Source organism: Manis javanica, chromosome 16, assembly GCF_040802235.1.
Source record: "Manis javanica isolate MJ-LG chromosome 16, MJ_LKY, whole genome shotgun sequence".
NCBI lineage: Eukaryota > Metazoa > Chordata > Mammalia > Pholidota > Manidae > Manis > Manis javanica.
In genome coordinates this window covers 60,756,894-60,784,648 of record NC_133171.1, presented here as the reverse complement: position 1 = coordinate 60,784,648, position 27,755 = coordinate 60,756,894, and the positions used below count along the sequence as shown (strand labels likewise).

Sequence of the window (27,755 nt, the reverse complement as noted above, 5' to 3'; positions counted from 1 at the left end):
TTTCTTTCTTGGAACAGTTTGAGAAGGATAAATATTAACTCTTCTTTAAATGGTTGTTAGAATTCTCCTGTGAAGTCACCTGCTGGTGAGCTTTTTGTTTGTTTGGGAATGTTTTACCATTTCAAATTCTTTACTAGTAATTTGTTTGTTCTGATTTTCTATTTTTCCTGGCTCAATCATGGGAGATTGCATGTTTCAAAGAATTTATCCATTTCTTCTAGATTATCCAATTTATTGGCATATAACTTTCCATAGTAATCTCATAACTGTTTGTATTTCTGTGGTGTCAGTTGTAACTTCCCTCTTCCAATTCTGATTCTATTTTATTCTTCCCTCTTTTTTCCTTCATGAGTTTAAGTTTTATCAATTTTGTTTATCTTTTCAAAGAACCAGCTCTTATTTTCTTTGATCTTTTATTTTATTTTATTCCCTTTTTCACTTAGTCCCACTCTAATCTTTATTCTTTCCTTCCTTCTACTAACTTTCAGCTATAACAGATTTTTTTTCTAGTTCTTTTAGGTGTAGGATTAGACTTTATTTCACATTTTTCTTGTTTCTTGAGGAAAGCCTATTATCACTATAAACTCCCTTCTTAGAACATCTTTTGCTTCATCCTAAAGATTTTGAATTCTTGTGTTTCTATTTTTATTATTCTCTAAGTATTTTTTATTGCCTTTTAATTTCTTCATTGAACCTTTGGCCATTTAGTAGCATGATGTTTAGCTTCCACATGATTATTTTTCCTCACAATTACAAGTTTTTTTTTTTTTGTAATTACTTAGTTTCAAACTGTTGAGGACAGAAAAGGGGCTTGGTACATTTTTAATCTTCTTAAACGTACTAAGACTTGTTCTGTGGCCTAATAAATGATCTATCTTGGACAATGTTCCATGTGCATTTGAAGAGAATGAGTATTCTACTGGTTTGAGGTGTAATATTCTCTATGTATCTGCTATCCCATTTGGTCTAATGTGTTTTTCAATGTCACTCTTATTTATTTTTTGTCTGGATGATCTATTCACTGATGTAAGTTGGGTGGTAAACTCCCTTAATATAATTGTGGATCTATCAATTTCTCCCTTTAGGTCTTATAGTGTTTACTGTATATATTTAGGTGCTGCAATGTCGGGAGAATATTTACAATTGTCATATTCTCTTGTTGGACTGATCCCTTTATCATTATGTAATGTCATTTTTTGTCTCTTATTACTTTGATACAACCGAATATGGAGTGTCTCATGACATGATGCAATAGAAATAAGACAGTGACTCTGGGATAGTCTTCTACATATAAAGTTAACCAAGATCCAATCAAGCTTCCATCTCAATATTAGTTTTGTAGTGTAAGTTACCTGATAATTAGCTTTTTAATTGTTTTGTTAGTGCCTGATATTAAGCTTTTGATTTATGAGGCATGCATTTAAAAGAGATCCATCTCAGTTAAACATATTGCCAGCTAGACTAGATAAAGAAGCCAATCCACTCGTGTTCTTCTTTTAGTAACCCCTAGGAGACCTACATAAACAATCATTTGAATGACCTTGCTTTTCCCTTCTTGTGCTTTAATTTCCAATCTCATGTTTTAAATCCACCAATAAAGAGTGATTCTGTGAAACCCTAAGAACTCCAACCTCAACCCCATAAAGGCAGTAAGCCCCAGGTCCATGCTGTTTTTTACTCTTTACACAAGACCTCTCTGGGTGGCCCCAGTTGTGCCATGTACCCTCCAGGACCTATGAGTAATAAACTTTGTTTTTTCAAAGTCCTCTGATGGTTGTTGCTAAAGTATGTGTTGAAATCATAATAAGAACCACAAGGAACAGTCCAGCTACAACAGTGGCACCAGTCAGGCAAATACCTGTGAGGACTCACCACAACTAGTACTGGCCCACAGGAGTGGTCCCAGGCATTTTTAGCCACTCAATATTTATACAGAACAATTTTGCGTAAGTACAAAATATGGGAATAGAAGTTAAACAAAACCACTGGTAAGCAATTAATCTAGCTTAGAATATGGAACATTCTATAGGACAGATAGCCAGATTTCTTTAATAAGTCAGTGGCATGAAAAAAAAGGGGGGAACGATTGGTATGAAATAAGGGACTAGGAAGCCTAACAAGACTATACATTCTGTGAATCTTGTTTGCATCCTGACTTTAAGAATTTTTTAAAATATAATTGGAAAACTTTGAACATGGCTTGGGTATTAGATGACATTGAGAAAATATTGATAATGGCAGGGTTTGCATATTTTTTACAAATATCTTACAGAGCATATTAAATACTTGTGTATAGACTATGTAGTTACAGAAATTACACAACACAATACATATACATCTCGAATTTGCTCTAAAATTTTCTAGAAAAAAAGGATCTACAGATAGTTGAAACAAGATTGGCAAATGTTATTTTGAAGCTGGATGATGGCTACATGGGGGGTTATTATGTATTCTCTCTACTTTTGTGTATGTTTGAATTTTCTACTATAAAAATGTTAAAAATATAAATTAAATTGGATTCACCTTTAAATTTTTAATAATAGATATATCCTTAGACCTGCAATTCAACCCCTAAGAATTTGTTGTAGGAAAATATGGTTTTAAACTATATTTGCATGGTAAAAGAATTGAATAACATAAAAATTACCACAATAGAAGATTATATGAACAAGTCATGTTTATACTAAAAAGCCCAGGAGAATAAATAAGTACATACTCACTGTAAGAGAAAGATGTTCAAGACATCATATTATTCAGTGGAAAATCAGATTACAAACTTCCATGATCCAACTTGTTATGCATATAATGTATCTACATACATACAAGTAGCTAATATTTCTAGGCTTGTTTTGTGTTTCTGTTTCTTCTATATCTATTTTCTATATTAAATATTAAATATGCATAGCCTAGTTAATAAATGAATAATAAAAGATAAAAGCATAAATTTTTATGTTCGCACTTGAAAACTGTTATTCTACCATCTCATTTTTAGAGGACATATACAATGTTTTACAGAGTTAAATGTTAGAATAGAACAAAATTGTTCCTCCCCAATCAATCCTGGAAGACACCCCAATAAGAAATGTCCAAAGTCCACATATAATCTTCTCCACCATCCTCCTTCCATCAAGGGTTTCAGTATGCTTAATGTAGAGAAGCCTCTATAGTGCCTGATGAACTTCCTTATTCCTCAGGATCTATAGGTCACAAGATTGGAAAGACAGGAAACCATAGTGTAGAGCAGGGCAAAGACCTTGGAGAGAAGCTAGGAATGGACAGCAGAGGGTGCAATGTGTAAGACCATGAGAGTTCCACAGAATGTGTTCACTACAGCTAGGAGGGAGGAGCATATTCAGAAATTGACTGCTGGGATCAGCAGTACTCTCAGCAGAGCTCCCATGATTCAGGCATAAGATGTCACAGTCAGTCCTAAGTGAACAGTGAAGCAGACCACAGAGAAAATTAATCTTGTCATCTGGGCTATCCTGGGATCTGATCAGGCTAGGCCTATCAAAGGCATGAAGTCACACTAAAAGTAGTGAATGTGATTGAGGCCACAGAAACTCAACTGGGCCATAGGGCCACAAGCAACCTATCTACCATGAATCCAGAAAGCCAGGCTATGACCACCAGCCCCAGGCACTATCTGGACACCATCAGGAGTAAGTAGAATATTTTTAGGTAGCAATCATATGCCATGAGAGCCAGTATAAAGCACTCAGCTGAGGCTAGAAACCAAAGATAAAAAAAACTGGAGCAAGCAACCAGAGACAGGTGCTTTCTGCAAGAAAACTTCCAACATATTTGGGACCACTGTGGAGGTATAGAGGATCTCCAGGAAGGAAAGATTAGCCAGGAATAAATACATGGGCATATGGAGCCTCTGGAAGTTAACCACTGCCACAGTGATTAGCATATTCACTATGATGATGGAGGCATAGGTGAGAGTGAATAGTGAAAAGGAGTTGTGGCTTGGCTATGTCATGGAAACCAAGGAGGACAAATTCAGTAACAGTTTGGTTTCTGAAATAAACAATTTCCATGTGGATCATACAAGATTCTGCTTTTCTCAGTGATGGTGAAATATTTTGGCGTGTCTTTATAGCTTCCATAACAAGCCTAAGTTAGGGCTAATACAAAAGAAATTAAGTCCTTAAAACAAGAGTCATTTACACAAGTCTTCATCTGTCCCCCTTTTTAATTGCTTACTCCTTCTCCACCTCCTATCCTTCTTTACATTCTTTAATTTGCATGTTCTTCGAAGCTCAAGGGAGTTTATCCAAGCTCACAATTTCTGTCTTCAGAGCCCTTTAGCCTATTAGTTCAATCTAATATCTCTATGATATAATAAATTTCACATCCTACTCTGTATAACCAACCATATGGCCCTCCTCATGAACAACAGGGTAATATCCTCCAAAGCTTGCTAGACACACACCCCCATCCATTGTCCGATCATCAGCTAAAAATCAGCAGTATTTAAGACAAACATTTCTACCTTTCCCAGCTTCAACAAACTGCACTTTGAATTGTTAGAAGAAGATAGTCTTGGTACCCAAACTTATTATATCATAGTTATCTTTATCTTAATACACTCTCTCATTCTCTATGCTCTACTCAGTGAAATCTCATAGTTGTTCCTTAGAAAATTCTTATATATTCCTTCCTTACAATCCCACCATTAATCTCACAATGTCTACACAACTATCTTAGCAAAATTCCCTTGTGAGTAGCTTTCTAGTCTCCAGTTTTCCCTATCAAAATAATTTTGTTTGAATACTAGTTTCATCAAAATATTCAATATTTTGTAGTGGTGAAGGTGTAATAAATAATATTGGGGTAACTGTAAGTGCTGTGTGAGCAGAGAGAGACCAACTGCACAGTGAGAATGGAGGGAGTGTAAGAATCAAGGCCAAGGAAGTCTCCCTGAAGAAGGTAGTTTGTAGGTTAACTTTTAAAAGACAAGTAAGAGGAGGCCAGGCAAAGAACAGGAGGGTGGGAAGAGCATTCCAGACAGGAGGCAACATGAAAGCAAAGAATGTAATTGAGTTTTGAAGATCTAAAAATGAGTATTCACACTTGAAAGGAAGAGCTTATAAGCTATCCAAAAACATCAAATGATTAGGACCAGAAGATAAAGAACAGAAAAAAAAATACAGATAGTCATATACACATGTGTTTATATGTATGTATGTGTGTGTATGCAAATATATATACCAAATCCTAACAATATTGCTTTCTAGGTTGTGAGACTTATAAGCATATACTACATTTATGATCACATAAAACATGTTATCTTTAATACCAAAGGCTAGAATGTCAGTTGCCTCAAATGTGGAAAATGGATGTTTGAGGAACAAAGGTGGGTGGGAAACTCTCTACCACATACTATTTTGTACTTTTGCATAAAGACATGGAATCGAATTGTCCATTCCCCTGCTATTTTATAACTATTAAATCTTCAAAGGCCCAGCTTAAGTATCATTTCCTTCTTGAAAAATGTAGCACTTTATTTCCTGAGCAATCATGTAGTATCTAGTACACAGAAGATATTATGCCAAATGCTGAAGGTACTAGGTAAAATAAAAACAGCCAACAAAGAGCTTAAAATCCTGTGTAGAGGATGGACACATCAACAAAATAATTGCAATGTTCTAAAAGAGAGTTCATGATTTCAACATAGAAGAAATAGTACAGGGCAGAAGCAATCATGAATTGATCAGTGATTGCTGGGAAGCATGGAAGGAATGGAGGTAAGGGCATTTCAGGTAAAAGGAAAACCATGAATAGATACTAAGGCAAGAAACACATAGAATGTGAGGAGGGGAAGGAGGTGGGGAGGGAGTAGCCAAGGGTAATTAAAATAAATTCACTTCTGGGGATTAAAGATGGCATGAGACATGAGACAGAGACCTCCTCCTACAACCACATATAATACAAAAATACAATAATACAAGTAATCCTGAAAGAGCAATAGGGAAGAAGGCTACACCAGACTGCATATACCTGGAGAAAAGAGAAGACCTCATGGAACAGGGTAATGTACCAAAGCAGTGACCCAGCAGGACCCAAGCCCTTCTCCCACCCCAGTTCACCCACGTGAGGAAGAGAAACAGAGTGGGGAAGGAGTGGAGGCCTGGAACTACTGAAGACCTAGCCCTGGAGATCTGCTCTGGAAACATGAACCTACATTGTGTGGTGCTCTGGTGATTAGTGGGGTTGGAAAGCTAAGACAGGTGGAATACCTGGAGAGACAGAGATTCCAGCTGCTTGCAGAAAAGAGGAATTCATATCTGGTTGAGATGTGCAGGCAGTCTGAGAGACTTCCTAACAGCATGAGGGCTGCTAAAGGGGCAAGGATTGCACAGAGCTTACTGCTCAGGAGAAAGGACAGGTAGACAAAATTGTCCAGGTGCACTCTGTACAGCAGGTTGGGAACTTAAATGATCTTTAGACACTCCACCCCCTTGGCTGCCTCCTCAGCTCAAAGGTCCCCCACCATGATAGGCAGCCTGCTGTGTCTTCCTACCAGCTTGCCTGCACCTGACTTGTAAACCGGCAGACCCTGCTCTGGTGTCAGGCAAGCCAGGGGGAAGCCCTGCCTATGGCAGTACAAACACAGACCATAGAGGCTTACACCTGTGCATTCGGCCTACTGGTTCTGGCAGTGGAGAGAGGCATAACAGCCAGGAAACAGGAAAAAACTCTTTCCAAACCCCAGGCAAAAGCACCACTCCCCTGCGACCCACTGACATCACTCCAGGAGCTGAGCAGCTTCTGGGCACTAGAGGGCACCACATTCAAAGCAAAATCTCAACATCAGAGAAACAACTGAGTGAGCCTGAATTAATAAAACTTCCTGAAAACAAGTTCAAAATAAAAATCATAAACATGCATATGGAGGAACAGAAAAATTTTCAAGAAATCTGGAACGAATTAAGAACAGAGATCTAAACATTGAAGAGCACAATGGAGGGTATTACAAGCAGATTAGATACAGTGGAGGAGATGATAATGAAATAGAAACTAGGGAAGAACACAAAGCTGAGGCACAGAGAGAAAAAAGGATCTCTAGGAATGAAAGAAAACTGAGATTACTCTGTGACCAATCCCAATGGAACAATATTCATATTATAGGGGTACCAGAAGAAGAAGAAAGAGAAAAAGGGATAGAAAGTGTCTCTGAGGAAGTAATTGCTGAAAACATTCCCAATCTGGGGAAGGAGATATTCTCTCAGGCCATGGAGGTGCACATATCTCACACAAGGGACCAAAGGAGGAAAACATCATGATATATAATAATTAAAATGGCAAAGATCAAGGATAAGGATAGACCATTAAAAGCAGCCAGAGAGAAAAATAAGATCACATACAAAGGAAAACCCATCAGGCTATCATCAGCTTTTTCAGCAGAAACCTTACAGGCCAGAAGAGACTGGCATGATATATTTAATGCAATGAAGCAGAAGGGCCTTGAACCAAGAATACTTTATCCAGCAATATTATCATATAAATTTGAAGAAGGGATTAAACAATTTCCAGATAAGAAAAAGCTGAGAGAATTTAGCTCCCACAAACCATCTCTACAGTGTACATTGGAGGATCTGCTATAGACTGAAGTGTTCCTAAGGTTAAATAGTTGTCACCAGAGGTAATAAAAAGGATAGACAAAGAGTATAGCATATGATACCTAATATATAGATAATGGAGAAGGAAAAAAAGGAGGGGAATAAAAGAACCTTTAGATTGTGTTTGTAAAAGCATATGAAGTGAGTTAAGTTAGACTATTAGATAGGAAGGAAGTAACCCTTGAACCTTTGTTAACCACGGATTGCAATGGCAATAAGTACATACCTATTGATAATCACCTTAAATGTAAATGGTCTGAATGCACCAAAGGACACAGAGTAACAGAATGGATAAAAAACAAAGACCCATATATATGCTGCCTACAGAAGACTCACTTGAAACTCAAACACATACATAGACCAAATATGAACAGACAGAAAAATAGGGAGAACAAAGCAGGTATTGCAGTACTTGCATCAGACAAAACAGACTTTCAAACAAAGTAAGTCACAAGAGACAAAGATGGACATTACATAATGATAAAAGGGTCAATCGAACAAGGGGATATAACCATTATGAATATCTATGCACCCAACACAAGAGAACCTACATAAGTGAAAAAATACTAACAGAATTAAAAGGAGAAATAGAATGCAATGCATTCATTCTAGGAGAACTCAACACTCCAATCAATTCAAAGGACAGATCAACCAGACAGAAAATAAGTAAGGAAACAGAGGCATTGAAAAACACATTAGAATAGATGTACCTAACAGACATCCACAGAACTCTCCACCCAAAATTGGTAATCACAGAACTACATAAGAATACATACTTTTCTCAAGGGAACATGGAACATTTTACATAATAGGTCATATACTAGGACACAAAAAGAGACTCAGTAATTTCAAAAAGATTGAAATTGTACAAACCAGTTTCTCAGACCACAAGGGTATAAAACTAAAAACAAATTATGTGAAGAAAACAGAAAAGCCTACAAACACATGGAGGCTTAATAACATGCTCCTAAATAACCAGTGGATCAGTGACCAAATAACAACACAGATCAAGCAATATAGAAGAAAAAAGACAACATTAATTCAATACTGCAAAATCTGTGGAACACAGCAAAGGTAGTGCTAAGAGGGAAGTATATTGAAATAAAGGCCTATCTCAGGAAAGAATAACAATCCTATATGAACAGTCTGCACTCACAATTAACAAAAGCAAAAAAGAACAAATGAGGCCCAAAGCCAGAAGAAAGGACATAATAAAGATTAGAGATGAAATTGAGAAGAATAAAACAATACAAAGAATCTATGAAAGAAGTAGCTGCTTATTAGAGACAATAAACAAAATAGATAAATGCCTATACAGATGTATCAAGAAAAAAAGAGAGTCTTCACACATAAACAGGATAGAAATGAGAAAGGAAAAATCACAACAGACACCACAGAAATACAATGAATTATTAGAGAATATTATGAAAAATTACATGTGAACAAACTGGATAACCTAGAAGAAATGGATTATTTCTAGAAAAATACAACCTTCCAAGGCTGACATAGAAGGAAACAGAAAATTTGATATACCAATTACTAGCAACAAAATCAAATTGGTAATCAAAAAACTACATAAGAACAAAATCCCTGAACCAGAGGGCTTCACTGCTGAATTTTATCAAATGTTTAGTGAAGACCTAATACCCATCCTCCTTTAAGTTTTCCAAAAAGTAGAAGAGAAAAGAATACTCCCAAACTCATTCTATGAGGCCACCATCACGGAAGCAAAAGCAAAAAATGAACAAGCGGGACTATATCAAACTAAAAAGCACCTGTACAGCAAAGGACACCATCAGTAGAACAAAAGGACATCCTACAGTATGGGAGAATATATTCATAAATGACATATCCCACAAGGGGTTGACATCCAAATTACATAAAGAGCTCACACACCTCAACAAACAAAAAGCAAATAAGCCAATTAAAAAATGGGCAGAGGAGCTGAACAGGCACATATCCAAAGAAGAAATTCAGATGGCCAACAGACACATGAAAAGATGCTCCACATCGCTAATCATCAGAGGAATGCAAATTAAAGCCACAATGCGATATCACCTCACACAAGTTAGGATGGCCACTGTCCAAAAGACAAACAACAACAAATGTTGGTGAGGATGTGGAGAAAGAGGAACCCTCTTACACCGCTGGTGGGAATGTAAACTAGTTCAACCATTGTGGAAAGCAGTATGGAGGTTCCTCAAAAAACTCAAAATAGAAATACCATTTGACCCAGGAATTCTATTCTTGGAATTTACCCTAAGAATGCAGCAGCCCAGTTTGAAAAAGACACATGCACTCCTATGTTCATTGCAGCACTATTTACAATAGCCAAGAAATGGAAGCAACCTAAGTGTCCATCAGTAGATGAAAGGATAAAGAAGATGTGGTACATATACACAATGGAATATTATTCAGCCATAAGAAGAAAATAAATCCTACCATTGGCAACAACATGGATGCTATGCTGATGGACAGTGACTGTAAAGGGATCTGTGGTGGGGACTTGATAGTAGGGGGAGTCTAGTAACCATAATGTTGTTCATGTAATTGTGCATTAGTGATAGCAAAATTAAAAATGTATTGTTAAGAGAAAAAAGGCTAAGATCAAGGAAAAGGACAGACTATTAAAAGCAGCCAGAGAGAGAAAATAAGATCACCTACAAAGGAAAACTGATTAGGCTACCATCAGTGTTCTCAGCAGAAATCTTACAGGCCAGAAGAGAGTGGTATAATATATTCAATGCAATGAAACAGAAGGGCCTTGAACCAAGAATACTCTACCCACCTAGATTATCATTTAAATTTGGAGGGATTAAACAATTTCCAGATCTTCCAAAGTTGAGGGAATTTACCTCCTGCAAACCATCCCTACAGTGTATTTTAAAGGCACTGCTCTAGATGGAAGTGTTCCTTAAGCTAAATAGCTTTCACAAGATAAAATTAATCTACAGAAAAGGAAGCCAACCAAATAATTACTAACTAAATGCAAAATTAAATTATCTGTCCACAAACTCAGTCAAGGGATACACAAAGAATACAGAATATGACAGGTAACATATAAAGAGTGCAGGAGGAAGAAAAAGAAGGGAGAAAAAGAATCTTTATATTCTGTTCATAATAGTGTAATAAGTGAGTTAAGTAAGAATGTTAGATAGTAAAGACATTGCCCTTGAACCTTTAGTAACCATGAATCCAAAGCCTGCAGTGTCAACAAGTACATACCTATAGATAGTCACCTAAATGCAAATGGACTGAATGCACCAATCAAAAGACATAGAGTTACAGAATGGATAAAAAGGTAAGACCCATCTATATCCCACCAACACAAGGCTCACTTGAAACTGAAAGAAATAGAGAATAAACGTGAAGGGATGGAAAAAGATATTTCTTACAAACAATAGGGAGAAAAAAGCAGGAGTTACAGTACTTGTATCAGACAAAAGAGACTTAAAAACAAAGAAAGTAACAAGAGACAAGGAAGGACATTACATAATTATAAAGGGGTCAGTTCAACAAGAGGATATAACCATTATATCTATGCACTCAACATAGGAGCACCTAAATATGTACCACAAATACTAATAGAATTAAAGGGGGAAATAGAATGTAATGCATTCATTTTAGGGGACTTCAACATAGCACACACTACAAAGGATAGATAACCAGACAGAAAATAAGTAAGGATAAAGGGGCATTGAACAACATATTAGAACAGATGGACCTCACAGACATCTACAGAACACTTGGCCCTAAAGCAGTAGGATCTTAGAGGCCAGAAGGGAGTATTCTCAAGTGCGCATGGAACATTTTCCAGAATAGATCACATAACAGACCACAAAAAGAGCCTCAGAAAATTCAAAAATATTGAAATTGTGCCAACCAGCCTCTCAAAACAAAAAACCAGAAATAAATTGTGCAAAGAATAAAAAAGGCCCACAAACACATGGAGGCTTAACAACATGCTCCTAAATAATCAACTGATCAATGACCAAATTAAAACAGAGATCAAGCAACTCCTACAAATTTACCCTAAGAAAACAGGATCAGTTTCAAAAAGACATATGCACCCCTATGTTTACAATAGCCAAGATATGGAAGCAATCTAAGTGTCCATCATTAGAAGTATGGATAAAGAAGACATGGTACATATACACAATGGAATATTATTCAGCCATAAGAAGAAAACAAATCCTACCATTTACAACAACATAGATAGAGCTAGAGGTTATCATGCTAAGTGAAATAAACCAAGTGAAGAAAGACAAGTACCAAATGATTTCACTCATCTGTGGAGTATAACAACAAAACAAAAACTGAAGGAACAAAACAGCAGCAGACTCACAGAACCCAAGAATGGACTAACAGTTACCAAAGGGAAAGGGACTGGGAAGGGTTCATGGGAAGGGAGGGATAAGGGGATTAAGGGGCATTATGATCAGCACATGTAATGTAGTGGGGGACAGGGAAAGAAGTATAGCACAGAGAAGACAAGTGACTATACCATCTTACTACGTTGATGGACAGTGACTGTAATGAGGTATGTGGTGGGGACTTGATAATTGAGGAAATGTAGTAACCACAATGTTGCTTATGTGATTGTGTATCAATGATGCCTTAATTTAAAAAACATATCAAGCAATATATGGAGACAAATGAAATCAGCTCAATGCTCAAACTTCTGTGAAAAGCAGGGAAGGCAGTTCTAAGAGGAAAGTATGTATCAGTTCAGGCCTATCTCAAAAAAGAACAATCCCAAATGAATAGTCTAAATTCACAATTAATGAAACTGAAAAAGAAGAACAAATGAGGCCCAAAGTCAGAAGAAGGAGGGAAATAATAAAGATTAGAGCAGAAGTAAAATTAAGAATAATAAAACAATAGAAAGAATTAATAAAACAAAGAGCTGGTTCTTTGAGGAAATAAACAAAATATATAAACCCTCATCAGATTTATAAAGAAAAAAAGTCTAGACACATAAAGAGAATCAGAAGTGAGAATGGAAAAATCACTACAGACACCACTTAAATACAAAGAATTATAAGAGAATACTATGAAAAATTATATGCTAACAAATTGGATAATACAGAAGAAATGGACAACTTTCTAGAAAAATACAATCTTCCAAGACCAACCCAGGAAGAAACAGAAAATCTGAACACACCAATTACAAGCAACAAAATTGAATTGTAGTCAAAACATTACCCAAGAACAAAACCCCCAGACCAGATGGCTTTACCACTGAATTTTATCCAAAACTTAGAGAAGACCTAATACCCATCCTCTTTAAAGGTTTTCAAAAAATAGAAGAGGAGGAAATACTTCCAAACTTATTCTATGAGTCCAGCACCACTCTAACACCAAAACTAGCCAAAGACACCATGCAAAAAAGAAAATTACAGACAAATATCCCTTATGAATATAGATGCAAAAATACTCAACAAAATATAAGCAAACTAAATTCAAAAATACATCAAAAAGTTCATACTTTTTGATGATCAAGTGGGATTTATTCCAGGGAAGCAAGGATGGTGCAATATTGAAAAGTCCATCAATATCATACACCATATCAACATAAAGAATGAAAAAATCACATGATCATCTCAATAGACAATGAAAAAGCATTTGACAAAATTGAACATCCATTCATGATAAAAACTCCCAACAAAATGGGTATACAGGGCTAGTACCTCAACATAATAGAGGCTATATATGACAAAGCCACAGCTAGCATCATACTTAATAGCGAAAAGCTGAAATATTTTCCTCTAAGATCAGGAACAAAACAAGGATGTTCACTCTTCCTACTTTTAGTCAACATAGTACTGGAGGTCCTGGCACAGCAATCAGACAACACAAATAAATGAAAGGCATCAAGATTGGCAATAAACAAGTTAAATTGTCAGTTTGCAGATGACATGATGTTGTACATAAAAAAAATCCCTCAAGAATCCACTCCAAAACTACTAGATATAATATCTGAATTCAGCAAAGTTGCAGGATACAAAATTAATACACAGAATTCTGTTGCATTCCTATATACTAACAATGAACTAGCAGAAAGAGAAATAAGGAAAACAATTCCATTCACAATTGCATCAAAAAGAATGAAATGCCTAGGAATAAACCTAACCAAGGAAGTGAAAGATCTATACCTTGAAAACACAACCTTACGAACTACATTTCCAGCAGGGGTCCCAAGCAAGTGCACACATATGCAGGCGGTTCCAGAGCTCGAGGAACTAGAAGAGGATCAGTGGGGCTGGAGTGTGCTTGAGGTGTGGAGGTGTAGGCTGGGGAGGGATTGGATTTAATTTTACATGCAGTGGAAAACCACTGGAGAGTGGTTTAATAAGAGAACTGACACTATCTAATTTTCACTTTAGAAAGATGTGATTTGGAGATGAACAGGATAGGATTGGACTGGTTAGCAGGCTGTGGTCAGCAGGCTGTGGCAGTATTCCTGATGACAGGTGGTAGTGGCTGAAATGATGATAGCAGATAGAACCACAACTAAAATTTTACAACTAGGATTTAAAACTGAAGGTACTTTTATGTCTTGGGGAAAAGGGTCACTATAGAGAAGGTCTATTTGCTTAATGGCTGATGTTAGCAGGTAGATTTTGGCCCCCCTTCAGACTAACTGTTGTTCAGAGGATTTGGGGGTATCCCCACCATCAGTCCCAGTTTTTAAAGCTTTTCAATTGGAAAAAATAATGCTGTTAAATGACTCCATTAAAAAAGAAACATTGGCATTTACAGGAATAGGGAATGGAGTTGAGAGGGGAGAGGAGAGGTGAGGAGAAACTATCCTGTTGTTTAAATTAAAAAGAGTGTTCCCATGTGCAGGGAAACAACTTTATAAACAATGCAAAGACATATAAGGCATTGTGCTGGCAAAAATATGTAAAAACAATAGCTGCTAATTTCACACCCCATGGGATGAGGGAGTAAAAATGTGCTTATGCTCTAGATAACAGAGCTCTCTCCACTGACCAAATGTGTTCACAGAGCTTTCCCTCAGTCCTTCTGCCACCAGAGGGCTGGGAGGCCACCCACCAGTAGAGGTGTTAGCAAAACCTACCGATTTCAGGCTTGATCTTTTCACCTACCTTTTCTTTTTCAATAATGTGTTGATTATTTGCCGAGCATTACTCTATTCATTGCCTGCATTTTTTTTGTTGGTTTTTAATGCAGCTTGCTTTGTATAGGTGAGATATGGAATGTTACCAAAAATCTGGCACCCTGCAAAGCAAGGGATTTCCACCCTGTGACAAAAGAATGCCATCTTGACTTCAAAGATGAACAAATGGGACTACATCAAACTAAAAAGCCTCTGCACAGCAAAGGACACACCATCAGCAGAACAAAAAGGCATCCTACAGTATGGGAGAATATATTTGTAAATAACATATCTGACAAGGGGTAAACATCCAAAATATATAAAGAACTCACACGCCTCCATACCCAAAATGCAAATAACCTGATTAAAAAATGGGCAGAGGATCTGAACAGACACTTCTCCAAAGAAGAAATTCAGATGGCCAACAGACACATGAAAAGATGTTCCACATCACTAATCATCAGGGAAATGCAATTCAAAACCACAATGATATATCACCTTACACCAGTTAGGGTAGCCGACATCAAAAAGACTAGGAACAACAAATGCTGGTGAGGATCCAGAGAAAGGGGACCCCTCCTACACTGCTGGTGGGAATGCAAATTAGTTCAACCATTGTGGAAAGCAATATGGAGGCTCCACAAAAAAATAAAAATAGAAATACCATTTGACCCAGGAATTCCACTTCTAGGAATTTACCCAGAGAAAACAGGATCCCAGTATCAAAAAGACATATGCATCCCTATGTTTATCACAGCACCATTTACAATAGCCAAGATATGGAAGCAACATAAGTGTTCATCAGTAGATGAATGGATAAAGAAGATGTGGGACATATACACAATGGAATATTATACAGCCAAAAGAAGAAAAAATCCTACCATTTGCAACGACATGGATGGAGCTAGAGGGTATTATGCTCAGTGAAATAAGCCAGGTGGAGGAAGACAAGTACCAAATGATTTCACTCATCTGTGGAGTATAACAACAAAGCAAAAATGGAAGGAAAAAAACATCAGCAGACTCACAGAACTCAAGAATGGACTAGCAGTTACCAAAGTTAAAGGGATTCGGGATGGTGGGTAGGAAGGGAGCAATAAGGGGATTAAGTGGTATTGATTAGCAGACATAATATAGGGGGCACAGGGAAGCTGTATAGCACAGAGAAGACAAGTAGAGACTCTATAGCATCTTACTATGGTGATGGACAGTGACTGTAATGGAGTATGTGGTGGGGACTTGATAATAGGGGGAAATGTAGTAACCACAATGTTGCTCATGTGAAACCTTCATAAGATTGTATATCAATGATACCTGAATAAAAAAAGAATTGAGAATACAGGGAATGTATCTCAATATAATAAAGGCCTTATACAACAAAGCCACAGCTAACATCAGACTTAATGGTGAAAAGATGAAAGCTTTTCCTCTAAGATCAGGAACAAGACAAGAATATCCACTCTCACCAATTTTATTCAACACAGTAATGGAGGTCCTATCCAAGGCAATCAGATAACACAAAGAGATAAAAGGCATCCAAATTAGTAAGGAAGAAGTTACACTGTTGCTATTTGCAGATGACATGATATTATACATAGAAAACCCTAAAGATTCCACCAAAACAATTATTAGATCTAATAACTGGATTCAGCTAAGTTGCAGGACACAAAATTAACACACAGAAATCTGCTGTGTTCCTATACACTAACAATAAATTAGAAGAAAAAGGAATCAGGAAGAAACTCCACTTACAATTGCATCAAAAAGAATAAAATACCTAGGAATAAAACTAACCAAGGAGGTGAAAGACCAGTACACTTAAAACTATAAGACACTGGGATTCAAGATGGCAGTGTGAGAAGTGAGACAGAAAACTCCTTCCAAAACCACAAATAGTACAATAATATAGTTAATTAATAAAACCCTAAAACAGAAACAGGAAAGAAGGCTGCACGAGACTGCATACAGACCTCACAAACAGAGCAGACTTCACAAAACACAGTAACATACCAAAGCCATGATCTGCTGGGACCTAAGCCCTTCCCCCACCCCAGCTCACTGGCAGGAGGAAGAGAAATGTAGCTGGGAGGGGGTAGAAGCCTGGGACTGTTGAACACCTAACCCTGGAGATCTGCTTTGGAGCAGAAACATACATCGTGTGATGCTCTGGATGTTGGGGAGCTCAGACAGGTGGAGTGCTTAAAACACTGACATTCTGGCTGATTGTGGAGGAGAGGATCCACATCCGGCTGCTCTGGGGCAAATGAAAGTCAGGTAGTCTGAGAGGCTTCCTAGCAGCGATAGGGCTGCTGAAGGGGATGAGTTTTCATGGATCCTGGTGCGCAGGAGAAGGGAGAGCTGGAGAAGTTTGTCTGAGCATGCTTTGTCCAGCAGCTTGGGAACTTTGAGGAGCTTCAGGCACTCCATCCCCCTGGCTGGCTAATCAGCTCTGAGGCCCCCCCCACCTGTGAAATGCAGCTTGCTGAGCCTTCCTCCCAGCCTGACAGCAACCACTCACAAACCAGCAGTCACTGCACTGGCATCAGGCCAGCCAGAGAAAGACCCCGGCTACAACAGCTAGAGATGCCAAGCATTGAGGCTTATACCTGTGTGTTTAACCCACTGGCTCTGATACTGGAGACAGGTACCACAGATGGGAATCACAAACCAGATCTTTCCTCACCCCAGGCACCAGCACCACTCTGCTATGACCCCCAACCTCACTCTAGGGGCTGAGAAGCTCAGGAGACTGCAGTTTCTGGGCACTAGAAGGCATCACACACAAATATGAGATTTCAAAAGAAACTGGTTCAGAGCAAAATCTCACAAACTCCAGAAAAAAGGCCAAATGAAACTGAACTCACCAATCTTCCTGAAAGAGAGTTCAAAATAAAAATCATAAACATGCTTATGCAGGTAAAGAAAAATATTAAATAACTCAGGAACAAATTTAAGACAGAGATTCAATTATTAAGAAATTCCATATCTGAAATGAAACATAAAATGGAGGGATTTAAAAGCAAATTAGATGTACTAGAAGAGATGGTAAATGGAATAGAAATAGAGAAGAGGCATACAAAGAAGCTGAGGCCCAGAGAGAAAAAGGATCTCTAAGAATGTAAGAATATTGAGAGAACTGTGTGACCAAGCCAAATGGAAAAATATTCACATTATAGGAGTACCAGAAGAAGAAGACACAGAAAAGGGGATATAAAGTGCCATTAAGAAGGTAATTGTGGAAAACTTCCCCACTCTGGGGAAGGATATAGTCTCTGATGCCATGGAGGTGGACAGATCTCCCAAAACAAGGGACACAAGGAAGACAACATCAAGACATATAATGATTAAAATGGCAAAGATTAAGGATAAAGACAGACTTTTAAAAGAAGCTAAAGAGAGAAAAAAGATCACATACAAAGGAAAACCCATCAGGCTATCATCAGATTTCTCAAAAGAAACCTTATAGGCCAGAAGGGAGTGCCATGATATATTTAATGCAATGAAATAGAAGGGCCTTGAACAAGAATGCTCTACTGGCAAGGTTATCATTTAAATTTGAAGGAGGGATTAAATAATTTTCAGACTGAGAGAATTTACCTCCCACAAACCACCTCTACAGTGCATTTTGGAGGGATGCCTATAAGTGGAAGTATTCCTAAGGCTAAACATATGTCACCCAAGGGGTAGACAAAGAGTACAGAATATGATTCATACCATACAAAGAATGGAGGAGGAAGAAAAAGGAGGGGGAAAAAGAACCTTTAGGTTGTGTTTGTAATAGCATACAAAGTGAGTTAAATTAAACTGTTAGATAGTAAGGAAATTACCCTTGAACCTTTGATAACCACAAATCTAAAGGCTGCAATGGCAATAAGTACCACCTATCCATAATTACCCTAAATGTAAATGGTCTGAATGCACCAATCAAAAGACATAGAGTCACTGAGTGGATAAAAAACAAGATGCATCTATATGCTGACTACATGAGACTCACTTCAAATCCAAAGACATAGACAGACTGAAAGTAAAGGGATGGAAAAAGATATTTCATGCAACTAATAGGGAGAAAAAAACAGGAGTTGCAGTACTTGTAACAGACAAAATAGACTTCAAAACAAAGAAAGTAACAAGAGAGAAAGAAGGACATTGCATAATAATAAAGGGGTCACACCAACAAGAGGATATAACTATGCACCCAACACAGAATCACCTACAAATGTGAAACAAATACTAACAGAATTAAAGGAGGAAATAGAATGTAATGAATTCATATTAGGAGACTTCAACACATCACTAACTCCAAAGGACAGATCAACCAGACAGAAAATAAGTAAGGACATAGAGGCACTGAACAATGCATTAGAACAGACGGACCTAATAGAAATCTACAGAGCACTCCATCCAAAAGCAATAGGATACACATTTTTCTAAAGTGCACATGGAACATTCTCAAGAATTGGTCATATACTATGACACAAAAAGAACCTGAGTAAATTCAAAAAGATTGAAATTGTACCAAACAGCTTCTCAGATCACAAAAGTATGAAACTAGAAATAAATTACACAAGAAAATAAAATCCCACAAACACGTGCTCCTAAATAACCAATTGATCAATGACCAAATAAAAACAGAGATCAAGCAATATACAGAGACAAATGACAACAATAATTCCACACCACAAAAACTGTGGGACACGGTGAAGTCCAGGCTATGAGGGAAGTATATTGCAATACATACCTACCTCTGGAAGGAAGAACAATCACAAATGAACAGTTTAACTCACAATTAATGAAACTAGAAAAGGAAGAACAAATGAGGCCCAAAGTCAGTATGAGGAACATAATAAAGATTAAAGCAGAAATAAATAAAATTGAGAAGAATAAAACAATAGAAAGTATCAATGAAAGCAGGAGCTGGTTCTTCAAGAAAATAAACAAAATAGATAAATGCCTAGCCAGATTTATCAAGAAAAAAAGGGAGACCACACACATAAACAGAATCAGAAATGAGAAAGGGAAAACCACTATGGACATCACAGAAATACAAAGAATTATTAGAGAACACTATGAAAAATTATATGGTAACAAATTGGATAACCTAGAAGAAATGGACAACTTTCTAGAAAAATACAACCTTTCAAGGCTGACCAAGGAAGAAGAAAAAATCTGAATACACGAATTATCAGCAACAAAATCGAATTGGTAATCAAAAAACAACCTAGAACAAAATACCTGAACCAGATTAATTCACTGCTGAATTTTATCAAACATATAGAGAAGACCTAATACCCATCCTCCTAAAAGCTTTCCAAACAGTAGAAGAGGAGGGAATACTACCAAACTCATTCTACGAGTCCAACATCACTCTAATACCAAAACCAGGTCAAGACACCAGAAAAAAAAGAAAATTACAGACCAATATCCCTGATGAAGATACACACAAAAATACTCAACAAAATATTAGCAAACTGAATTCAAAAATATATCAAATAGATCATCCATCACAATCAAGGGGGATCCATCCAAGGAATGCAGGGATAGTACAACATTTGAAAATCCATCAAAACCATCCACTCCATCAACAAAAACAAGGAAAAAAATCACATGATCATCTCCATAGATGCTGAAAAAGCATTCGACAAAATTTAACATCCATTCATGATAAAAGCTCTCAACAAAATGGGTATAGAAGGCAAGTACCTCAAAATAATAAAGGCATATATGACAAACCCACATTATACTTAACAGTGAGAAGCTAAAAGCTTTCCAAGACAAGTATGCCCACTCTCCCCAGTTCTATTCAACATAGTTCTGGAGGTCATAGCCATGGCAATAAGACAAAACAAAGAAATACAAGACATCCAGATTGGTCAGGAACAAGTCAAACTGTCCCTGTTTGCAGATGACATGATATTGTATGTAAAAAAACCCTAAAGAATCCACTCCAGAACTATTAGATATAATATCTGAATTCAGGAAAGTTGCAGGATACAAAATTAACACACAGAAATCTGTAGCTTTCCTATACACTAACAATGAACCAATAGAAAGAGAAATCAGGAAAACAATTCCATTCATGATTGCATCAAAAAGAATAAAATACCAAGGAATAAACCTAACCAAGGAAGTGAAAGATCTATACTCTGAAAACTACACAACACTCATGAGAGAAATTAAAGAAGAAACCAATAAATGGAAACATATCCTGTGTTCACGAAAAGGAAGAATTGATATTGTCAAAATGGCCATCCTGCCTAACACAATCTACAGATTCAATGCAATCCCTATCAAAATACCAACAGCATTCTTCAATAAACTAGAGCAAATTTTTCTAAAATTCATATGGAACAACAAAAGACCCTGAATAGCCAAAGCAATCCTGAGAAGAAAGAATAAAGCAGGGAAATTTTGCTCCTGACTTCAAGCTCTACTACAAAGCCACAGTAATCAAGAAAATTGGGTAATGGCAAAAGAACAGAACCACAGCCCAATGGAACAGACTAGAGAGCCTGGATATAAACCCAAACATGTATGGTCAATTAATATACAAAAAAGGAGCCATGGATATACAATGGGGAAATGACAGCCTCTTCAACACCAGGTGTTGGCAAAACTGGACAGCTACATGTAAGAGAATGAAACTCGATCATTGTCTAACCCCACACACAAAAGTAAACTCAAAATGGATCACAGACATGAAGGTAAGTCATGACACTATAAAACTCTTAGAAAAAAATAAGGCAAAAATCTCTGGGACATAAACATGAGCAACTTCTTCATGAATATATCTCCCCAGGCAAGAGAAACAAAAGCAAAAATGGACAAGAGGGACTATATTAAACTAAAAAGCATGTGTAGAGCAAGTACACCATCAGTAGAACAAAAAGACATCCTAAAGTATGGGAGAATATATTCATAAATAACATATCAGATAAGGGGTTCACATCCAAATTATATAAAGAGTTTACACACCTCAACAAACAAAAAGCAAATAAGCCAATTAAAAAATGGGCAGAGGGGAGGGGCAAGCCAAGATGGTGGTGTGAATAGAGCAGCAGAAATTTCCTCCCAAAACCATATACATTTTTGAAAATACAACAAATACAACTAATCCTAAAAGAGGAAGGACACAGTACAACAGCCAGACTACATCCACACCTGCGAGAACCCAGCAACTCACAAAGGGGGTAAGATACAAGCTGCGGCCCAGCGGGACCCGAGCACCCCTCACCCCAGCTTCTGGCGGGAGGAGAGGAGTCATAGCGGGGAGGGAAAGGGAGCCCAGGACTGCAAAATAGCCATCCCTAGCCATCTGCACCAGAGCAGAGTCACACAGTGCATGGTGTGCTGGATACTAGGAAAACAGGACAGTAAGACCTGTGAGTTGGTCACTGCAGCCAGTGCCCCTGAGACAAAGAAAAGCAAGTGCTTTTTGAAAGTCCTAAAGGGACAGGGATCCCACAGCTGGGCGGAAGCATCCCAGGACACTTAGCCTAGCAGCTGGGAATCCCAGGGAACTCTGGGTGCCCTAACCCCCTGGGCAGCAGCGCAGCTCAGAGGCTCCTCATGGTGATAAGCAGCCTCCCATCTGTTTTCCCTCCAATGCAGCTCCACCATATTGGAGCAGCATACTGAGGCTGGCCATGCCCACAGCAAGTGCAGAGCTTAACTCCACAGTGGCCAGGCAAGAATCAGAGGCCCCATCTGTGTGCAGATTCCCAGCACAAGCTAGTAGAGCTTGCTGTTCTCCCAGGAGAGGAAGGGGACAAACCAGCAAGAAGGGACATTCTTCCAGCCAACACATGCACCAGCTACACACAACTACCTCTATCACCATGAAAAGGCAGAAGAATTTGATACAGACCAAAATCACAGAGTCAACCCCTGAGAAGGAGATAGACCTAACCAATCTTCCTGAAAAACAATTCAAAATAAAGGTCATATCCATGCTAATGGAGTTTCAGAGAAATATACAACCGCTAAGGGATGAAGTCTGGAGGGATATTACAGAAATGAGACAATCTCTGGAAGGATTTAGAAGAAGAATGGATGAGATACAAGAGGCCATTGATGGAATAGAAGCCAGAGAACAGGAACGCATAGAAGCTGATGCAGAGAGAGAAAAAAATATCTCCAGGAATGAAACAATATAAAGAGAACTGTGTGACCAATCCAAAGGAACAATACCCGAATTATAGGGGTACCAGAAGAAGAAGAGGGAGAAAAAGGGATAGAAAGTGTCTTTGAAGAAATAATTGCTGAAAACTTCCCCAAACTGGGGGAGGAAATAATTGATCAGACCATGGAAGTACACAGAACTCCCAACAGAAGAGGCCCAAGGAGGACAACATCAAGGCACATAATAATTAAAATGACAAAGATCAAGGACAAGGACAGAGTTTTAAAAGCAGCTACAGAGAGTAAAAAGGTTGCCTACAAAGGAAAACCTATCAGGCTATCATCAGACTTCTCAACAGAAACCTTACAGGCCAGAAGAGAATGGCATGATATATTTAATGCAATGAAACAGAAGGGCCTTGAACCAAGAATACTGTATCCAGCACGATTATCATTTAAATATGAAGGAGGGATTAAACAATTCCTAGACAAGCAAAAGTTGAGGGAATTTCCCTCCCACAAACTACCCCTACAGGGTATTTTAGAGGGACTGGTCTAGATAGGAGCAATCCTAAGACTAAATAGTCATCACCAGAGAAAATAAAATCACAGCAAAGAATGCAGACCAACCAAATACTAACTAAAGGCAAAGAATAAAATCAACTACCCACAAAAGCAGTTAAAGGAAACACAAAAGAGCACAGAATAAAACAACCAACATACAAAGAATGGAGGAGGAGGAATAAGAAGGGAGAGAAATAAAGAATCACCAGACAGTGTTTATAAAAGCTCAATAAGTGAGTTAAGTTAGACAGTAAGAAACTAAAGAAGCTAACCTTGAACTGTTGGTAACCATGAATCTAAAGCCTGCAATGGAAAAAAGTACATATCTTTCAATAATCACCCTAAATGTAAATGGACTGAATGTACCAATCAAAAGACACAGAGTAATAGAATGGATAGAATGGATAGAAAAGCAAGACCCATCTATATGGTGCTTAAAAGAGAGTCACCTCAAACCTCAAACCCAAACACATGCACAGACTAAAAGTCAAGGGATGGAAAAAAATTATTGCTTGTAAACACCAGGGAGAAAAAATACTAGTATCAGACAAAATAGACTTCAAAACAAAGAAAGTAACAAGAGATAAAGAAGAACATTACATAATGATAAAGGGCTCAGACCAAAAAGAGGATATAACCATATAAATATATATGCACCCAACACAGGAGCACCAGCATATGTGAAACAAATACTAACAGAACTAAAGGAGGAAATAGAATTCGATGCATTCATTTTAGGAGACTTCAACACGCAACTTCCCCAAAAGGATAGATCCACCAGACACAAAATAAGTAAGGACACGGAGGCACTGAACAACACACTAGAACAGATGGACCTAATAGACCTCTATAGAACTCTACATCCAAAAGCAACAGGATACACATTCTTCTCAACTGCACATGGAACATTCTCCAGAATAGACCACATACTAGGCCACAAAAAGAGCCTCATACTAAATTCCAAAAGATTGAAATTCCACCAACCAACTTTTCAGACCACAATGGTATAAAACTAGAAATAAATTGTACAAAGAAAAGAAAAAGGCCCACAAATACATGGAGGCTTAAAAACAGGCTCCTAAATAATCAGTGCATCAATGACCAAATTTAAATAGAGATCAAGAAATATATGGAAACAAATGACAACAACAACACAAAGCCCCAACTTCTGTGGGATTCAGCGACAGCAGTCTTAACAGGGAAGTATATAGCAATCCAGGCATACTTAAAAAAGGAAGAACAATTCCAAATGAAGTCTAACATCACTATTATCGAAACTGGAAAAAGAAGAACAAATGAGGCCTACAGTCAGCAGAAGGAGGGACATAATAAAGATCAGAGAAGAAATAAACAAAATTGAGAAGAATAAAACAATAGCAAAAATCAACGAAACCAAGAGCTGGTTCTTTGAGAAAATAAACAAAATAGATAAGCCTCTAGTCAAACTTATAAAGAGAAAAAGAGAATCAACACACATCAACAGAATCAGATATGAGAAAGGAAAAATCATGACAGATTCCACAGAAATACAAAGAATTATTAGAGAATACTATGAAAACCTATATGCTAACAAGCTGGAAAACCTAGAATAAATGGACAACTTCCTAGAAAAATACAACCTCCCAAGAGTGACCAAGGAAGAAACAGAAAATTTAAACAAACCAATTATGAGCAAAGAAATTGAAGCAGTAATTAAAAAGCTACCAAAGAACAAACCCCCCGGGCCAGATGGATTTATCTCAAAATTTTACCAGAGATACAGAGAAGACATAATACCCATTCTCCTTAAAGTGTTCCAAAATATAGGAGAGGAGGGAATACTCCCAAACTCATTTTATGAAGCTTACATCACCCTAATACCAAAACCAGGCAAAGACCACACCAAAAAAGAAAATTACAGGCCAATATCCCTGATGAAATGGATGCAAAAATACTCAAGAAAATATTAGCAAACCGAATTCAAAAATATATCAAAAGGATCATACACCACGACCAAGTGGGATTCATCCTAGGGATGCAAGGGTGGTACAACATTTGAAAATCCATCAACATCATCCAACACATAAACAAAAGGAAGGACAAAAACCACATGATCATCTCCATAGATGCTGAAAAAGCATTTGATAAAATTCAACATCCATTCTTGATAAAAACTCTCAGCAAAATGGGAGGGCAAGTACCTCAACATAATAAAGGCTACATATGATAAACCCACAGCTAAGATCATACTTAACAGCAAGAAGCTGAAAGCTTTTCCTCTGAGATCAGGAGTAAAACGGGATGCCCACTCTCCCCACTGTTATTTAAAATAGTACTGGAAGTCCTAGGCATGGCAATTAGACAAAACAAAGAAATACAAGGAATCCAGATTGGTAAAGAAGAAGTTAAACTGTCACTTTTTGCAGATGACATGATATTGTACATAAATAACCCTAAAGACTCCACTCCAAAATTACTAGAACTGATATCTGAATTCAGCAAAGTTGCAGGATACAAAATTAACACACAGAAATCTGCGGCTTTCCTATACACTAACAATGAACTGATAGAAAGAGAAATCAGGAAAAAAATTCCATTCACAATTGCATCAAAAAGAATAAAATACCTAGGAATAAACCTAACCAAAGAAGTGAAAAACCTATACCCTGAAAACTATAAGACACTCTTTAGAGAAATTAAAGAGGACACTAAAAAATGGAAACTCATCCCATGCGCTTGGCTAGGAAGAATTAATATCGTCAAAATGGCCATCCTGCCCAAAGCAATATATAGATTTGATGCCATCCCTATCAAATTACCAACAACATTCTTAAATGAACTGGAACGAATAGTTCAAAAATTCATATGCAAACACCAAAGACCCTGAATAGCCAAAGTAATCCTGAGAAGGAAGAAGAAAGAGTGGGGGAATCTCACTCCCCAACTTCAAGTTCTACTACAAAGCCACAGTAATCAAGACAATATGGTACTGGCACAAGAACAGAGCCACAGACTAGTGGAACAAAATAGAGACTCCAGATATTAACCCAAATATATATGGTCAATTAATTTACAATAAAGGAACCATGGATGTACAATGGGGAAATGACAGTCTCTTAAACAGATGGTGCTGGCAAAACTGGACAGCTACATGTAAGAGAATGAAACTGGACCATTGTCTAACCCCATACACGAAAGTAAATTCGAAATGGATCAAAGACCTGAATGTAGGTCATAAAACCATAAAACTCTTAGAAAAAAACATAGGCAAAAATCTCTTGGACATAATCTTGAGTGACTTCTTCACGAACATATCTCCCCGGGCAAGGAAAACAAAAGCAAAAATTAACAAGTCAGACTACATCAAGCTGAAAAGCTTCTGTACAGCAAAGGACACCATCAATAGAACAAAAAGGTACCCTACAGTATGGGAGAATATATTTGTAAATGACAGATCCGATAAAGGCTTGACATCCAAAATATATAAAGAGGTCATGTACCTCAACAAACAAAAAGCAAATAATCCAATTAAAAAATGGGCAGAGGAGCTGAGCAGACAGTTCTCCAAAGAAGAAATTCAGATGGCCAACAGACACATGAAAAGATGTTATCAGAGAAATGCAAATTAAAACCACAATGAGATATCACCTCACACCAGTAAGGATGGCTACCATCCAAAAGACAAACAACAACAAATGTTGGCGAGGTTGTGGAGAATGGAGAACCCTCCTACAATGCTGGTGGGAATGTAAATTAGTTCAACCATTATGGAAAGCAGTATGGAGGTTCCTCAAAATGCTCAAAATAGACATACCATTTGACCCAGGAATTCCACTTCTAGGAATTTACCCTAAAAATGCAGCACTCCAGTTTGAAAAAGACAGATGCACCCCTATGCTTATTGAAGCACTATTTACAATAGCCAAGAAATGGAAGCAACCTAAGTGTCCATCAGTAGATGAATGGATAAAGAAGATGTGGGACATATACACAATGGAATATTATTCAGCCATAAGAAGAAAACAAATCCTACCGCTTGCAACAACATGGATGGAGCTAGAGGGTATTATGCTCAGTGAAATAAGCCAGGTGGAGAAAGACAAGAACCAAATGATTTCACTCATATGTGGAGTATAAGAACAAAGGAAAACTGAAGGAACAAAACAGCAGCAGAATCACAGAACCCAAGAATGGACTAACAGTTACCAAAGGGAAAGGGACTGGGGAGAATGGAAGGGAAGGGAGGGATAAGGGTTGGAAAGAGTAAAGGGGTATTACGATTAGCATGTATAATGTGGGGGCGGGAGCACGGGGGGGGCTGTGCAACACAGAGAAGACAAGTA

The 27,755-nt window shown here is 37.6% G+C and overlaps 1 protein-coding gene across 1 annotated transcript; it reads right to left on the bottom strand.

Moving 5' to 3' along the window:
• Positions 1 to 3,017: 3,017 nt before the first annotated feature.
• On the bottom strand, positions 3,018 to 4,043 carry OR11A1 (olfactory receptor family 11 subfamily A member 1). Its single transcript, XM_073224309.1, is given in 5 exon segments — positions 3,018 to 3,197; positions 3,200 to 3,576; positions 3,579 to 3,741; positions 3,743 to 3,956; positions 3,958 to 4,043. Coding segments are annotated over 5 exon segments (1,020 nt in total).
• Positions 4,044 to 27,755: the final 23,712 nt, after the last annotated feature.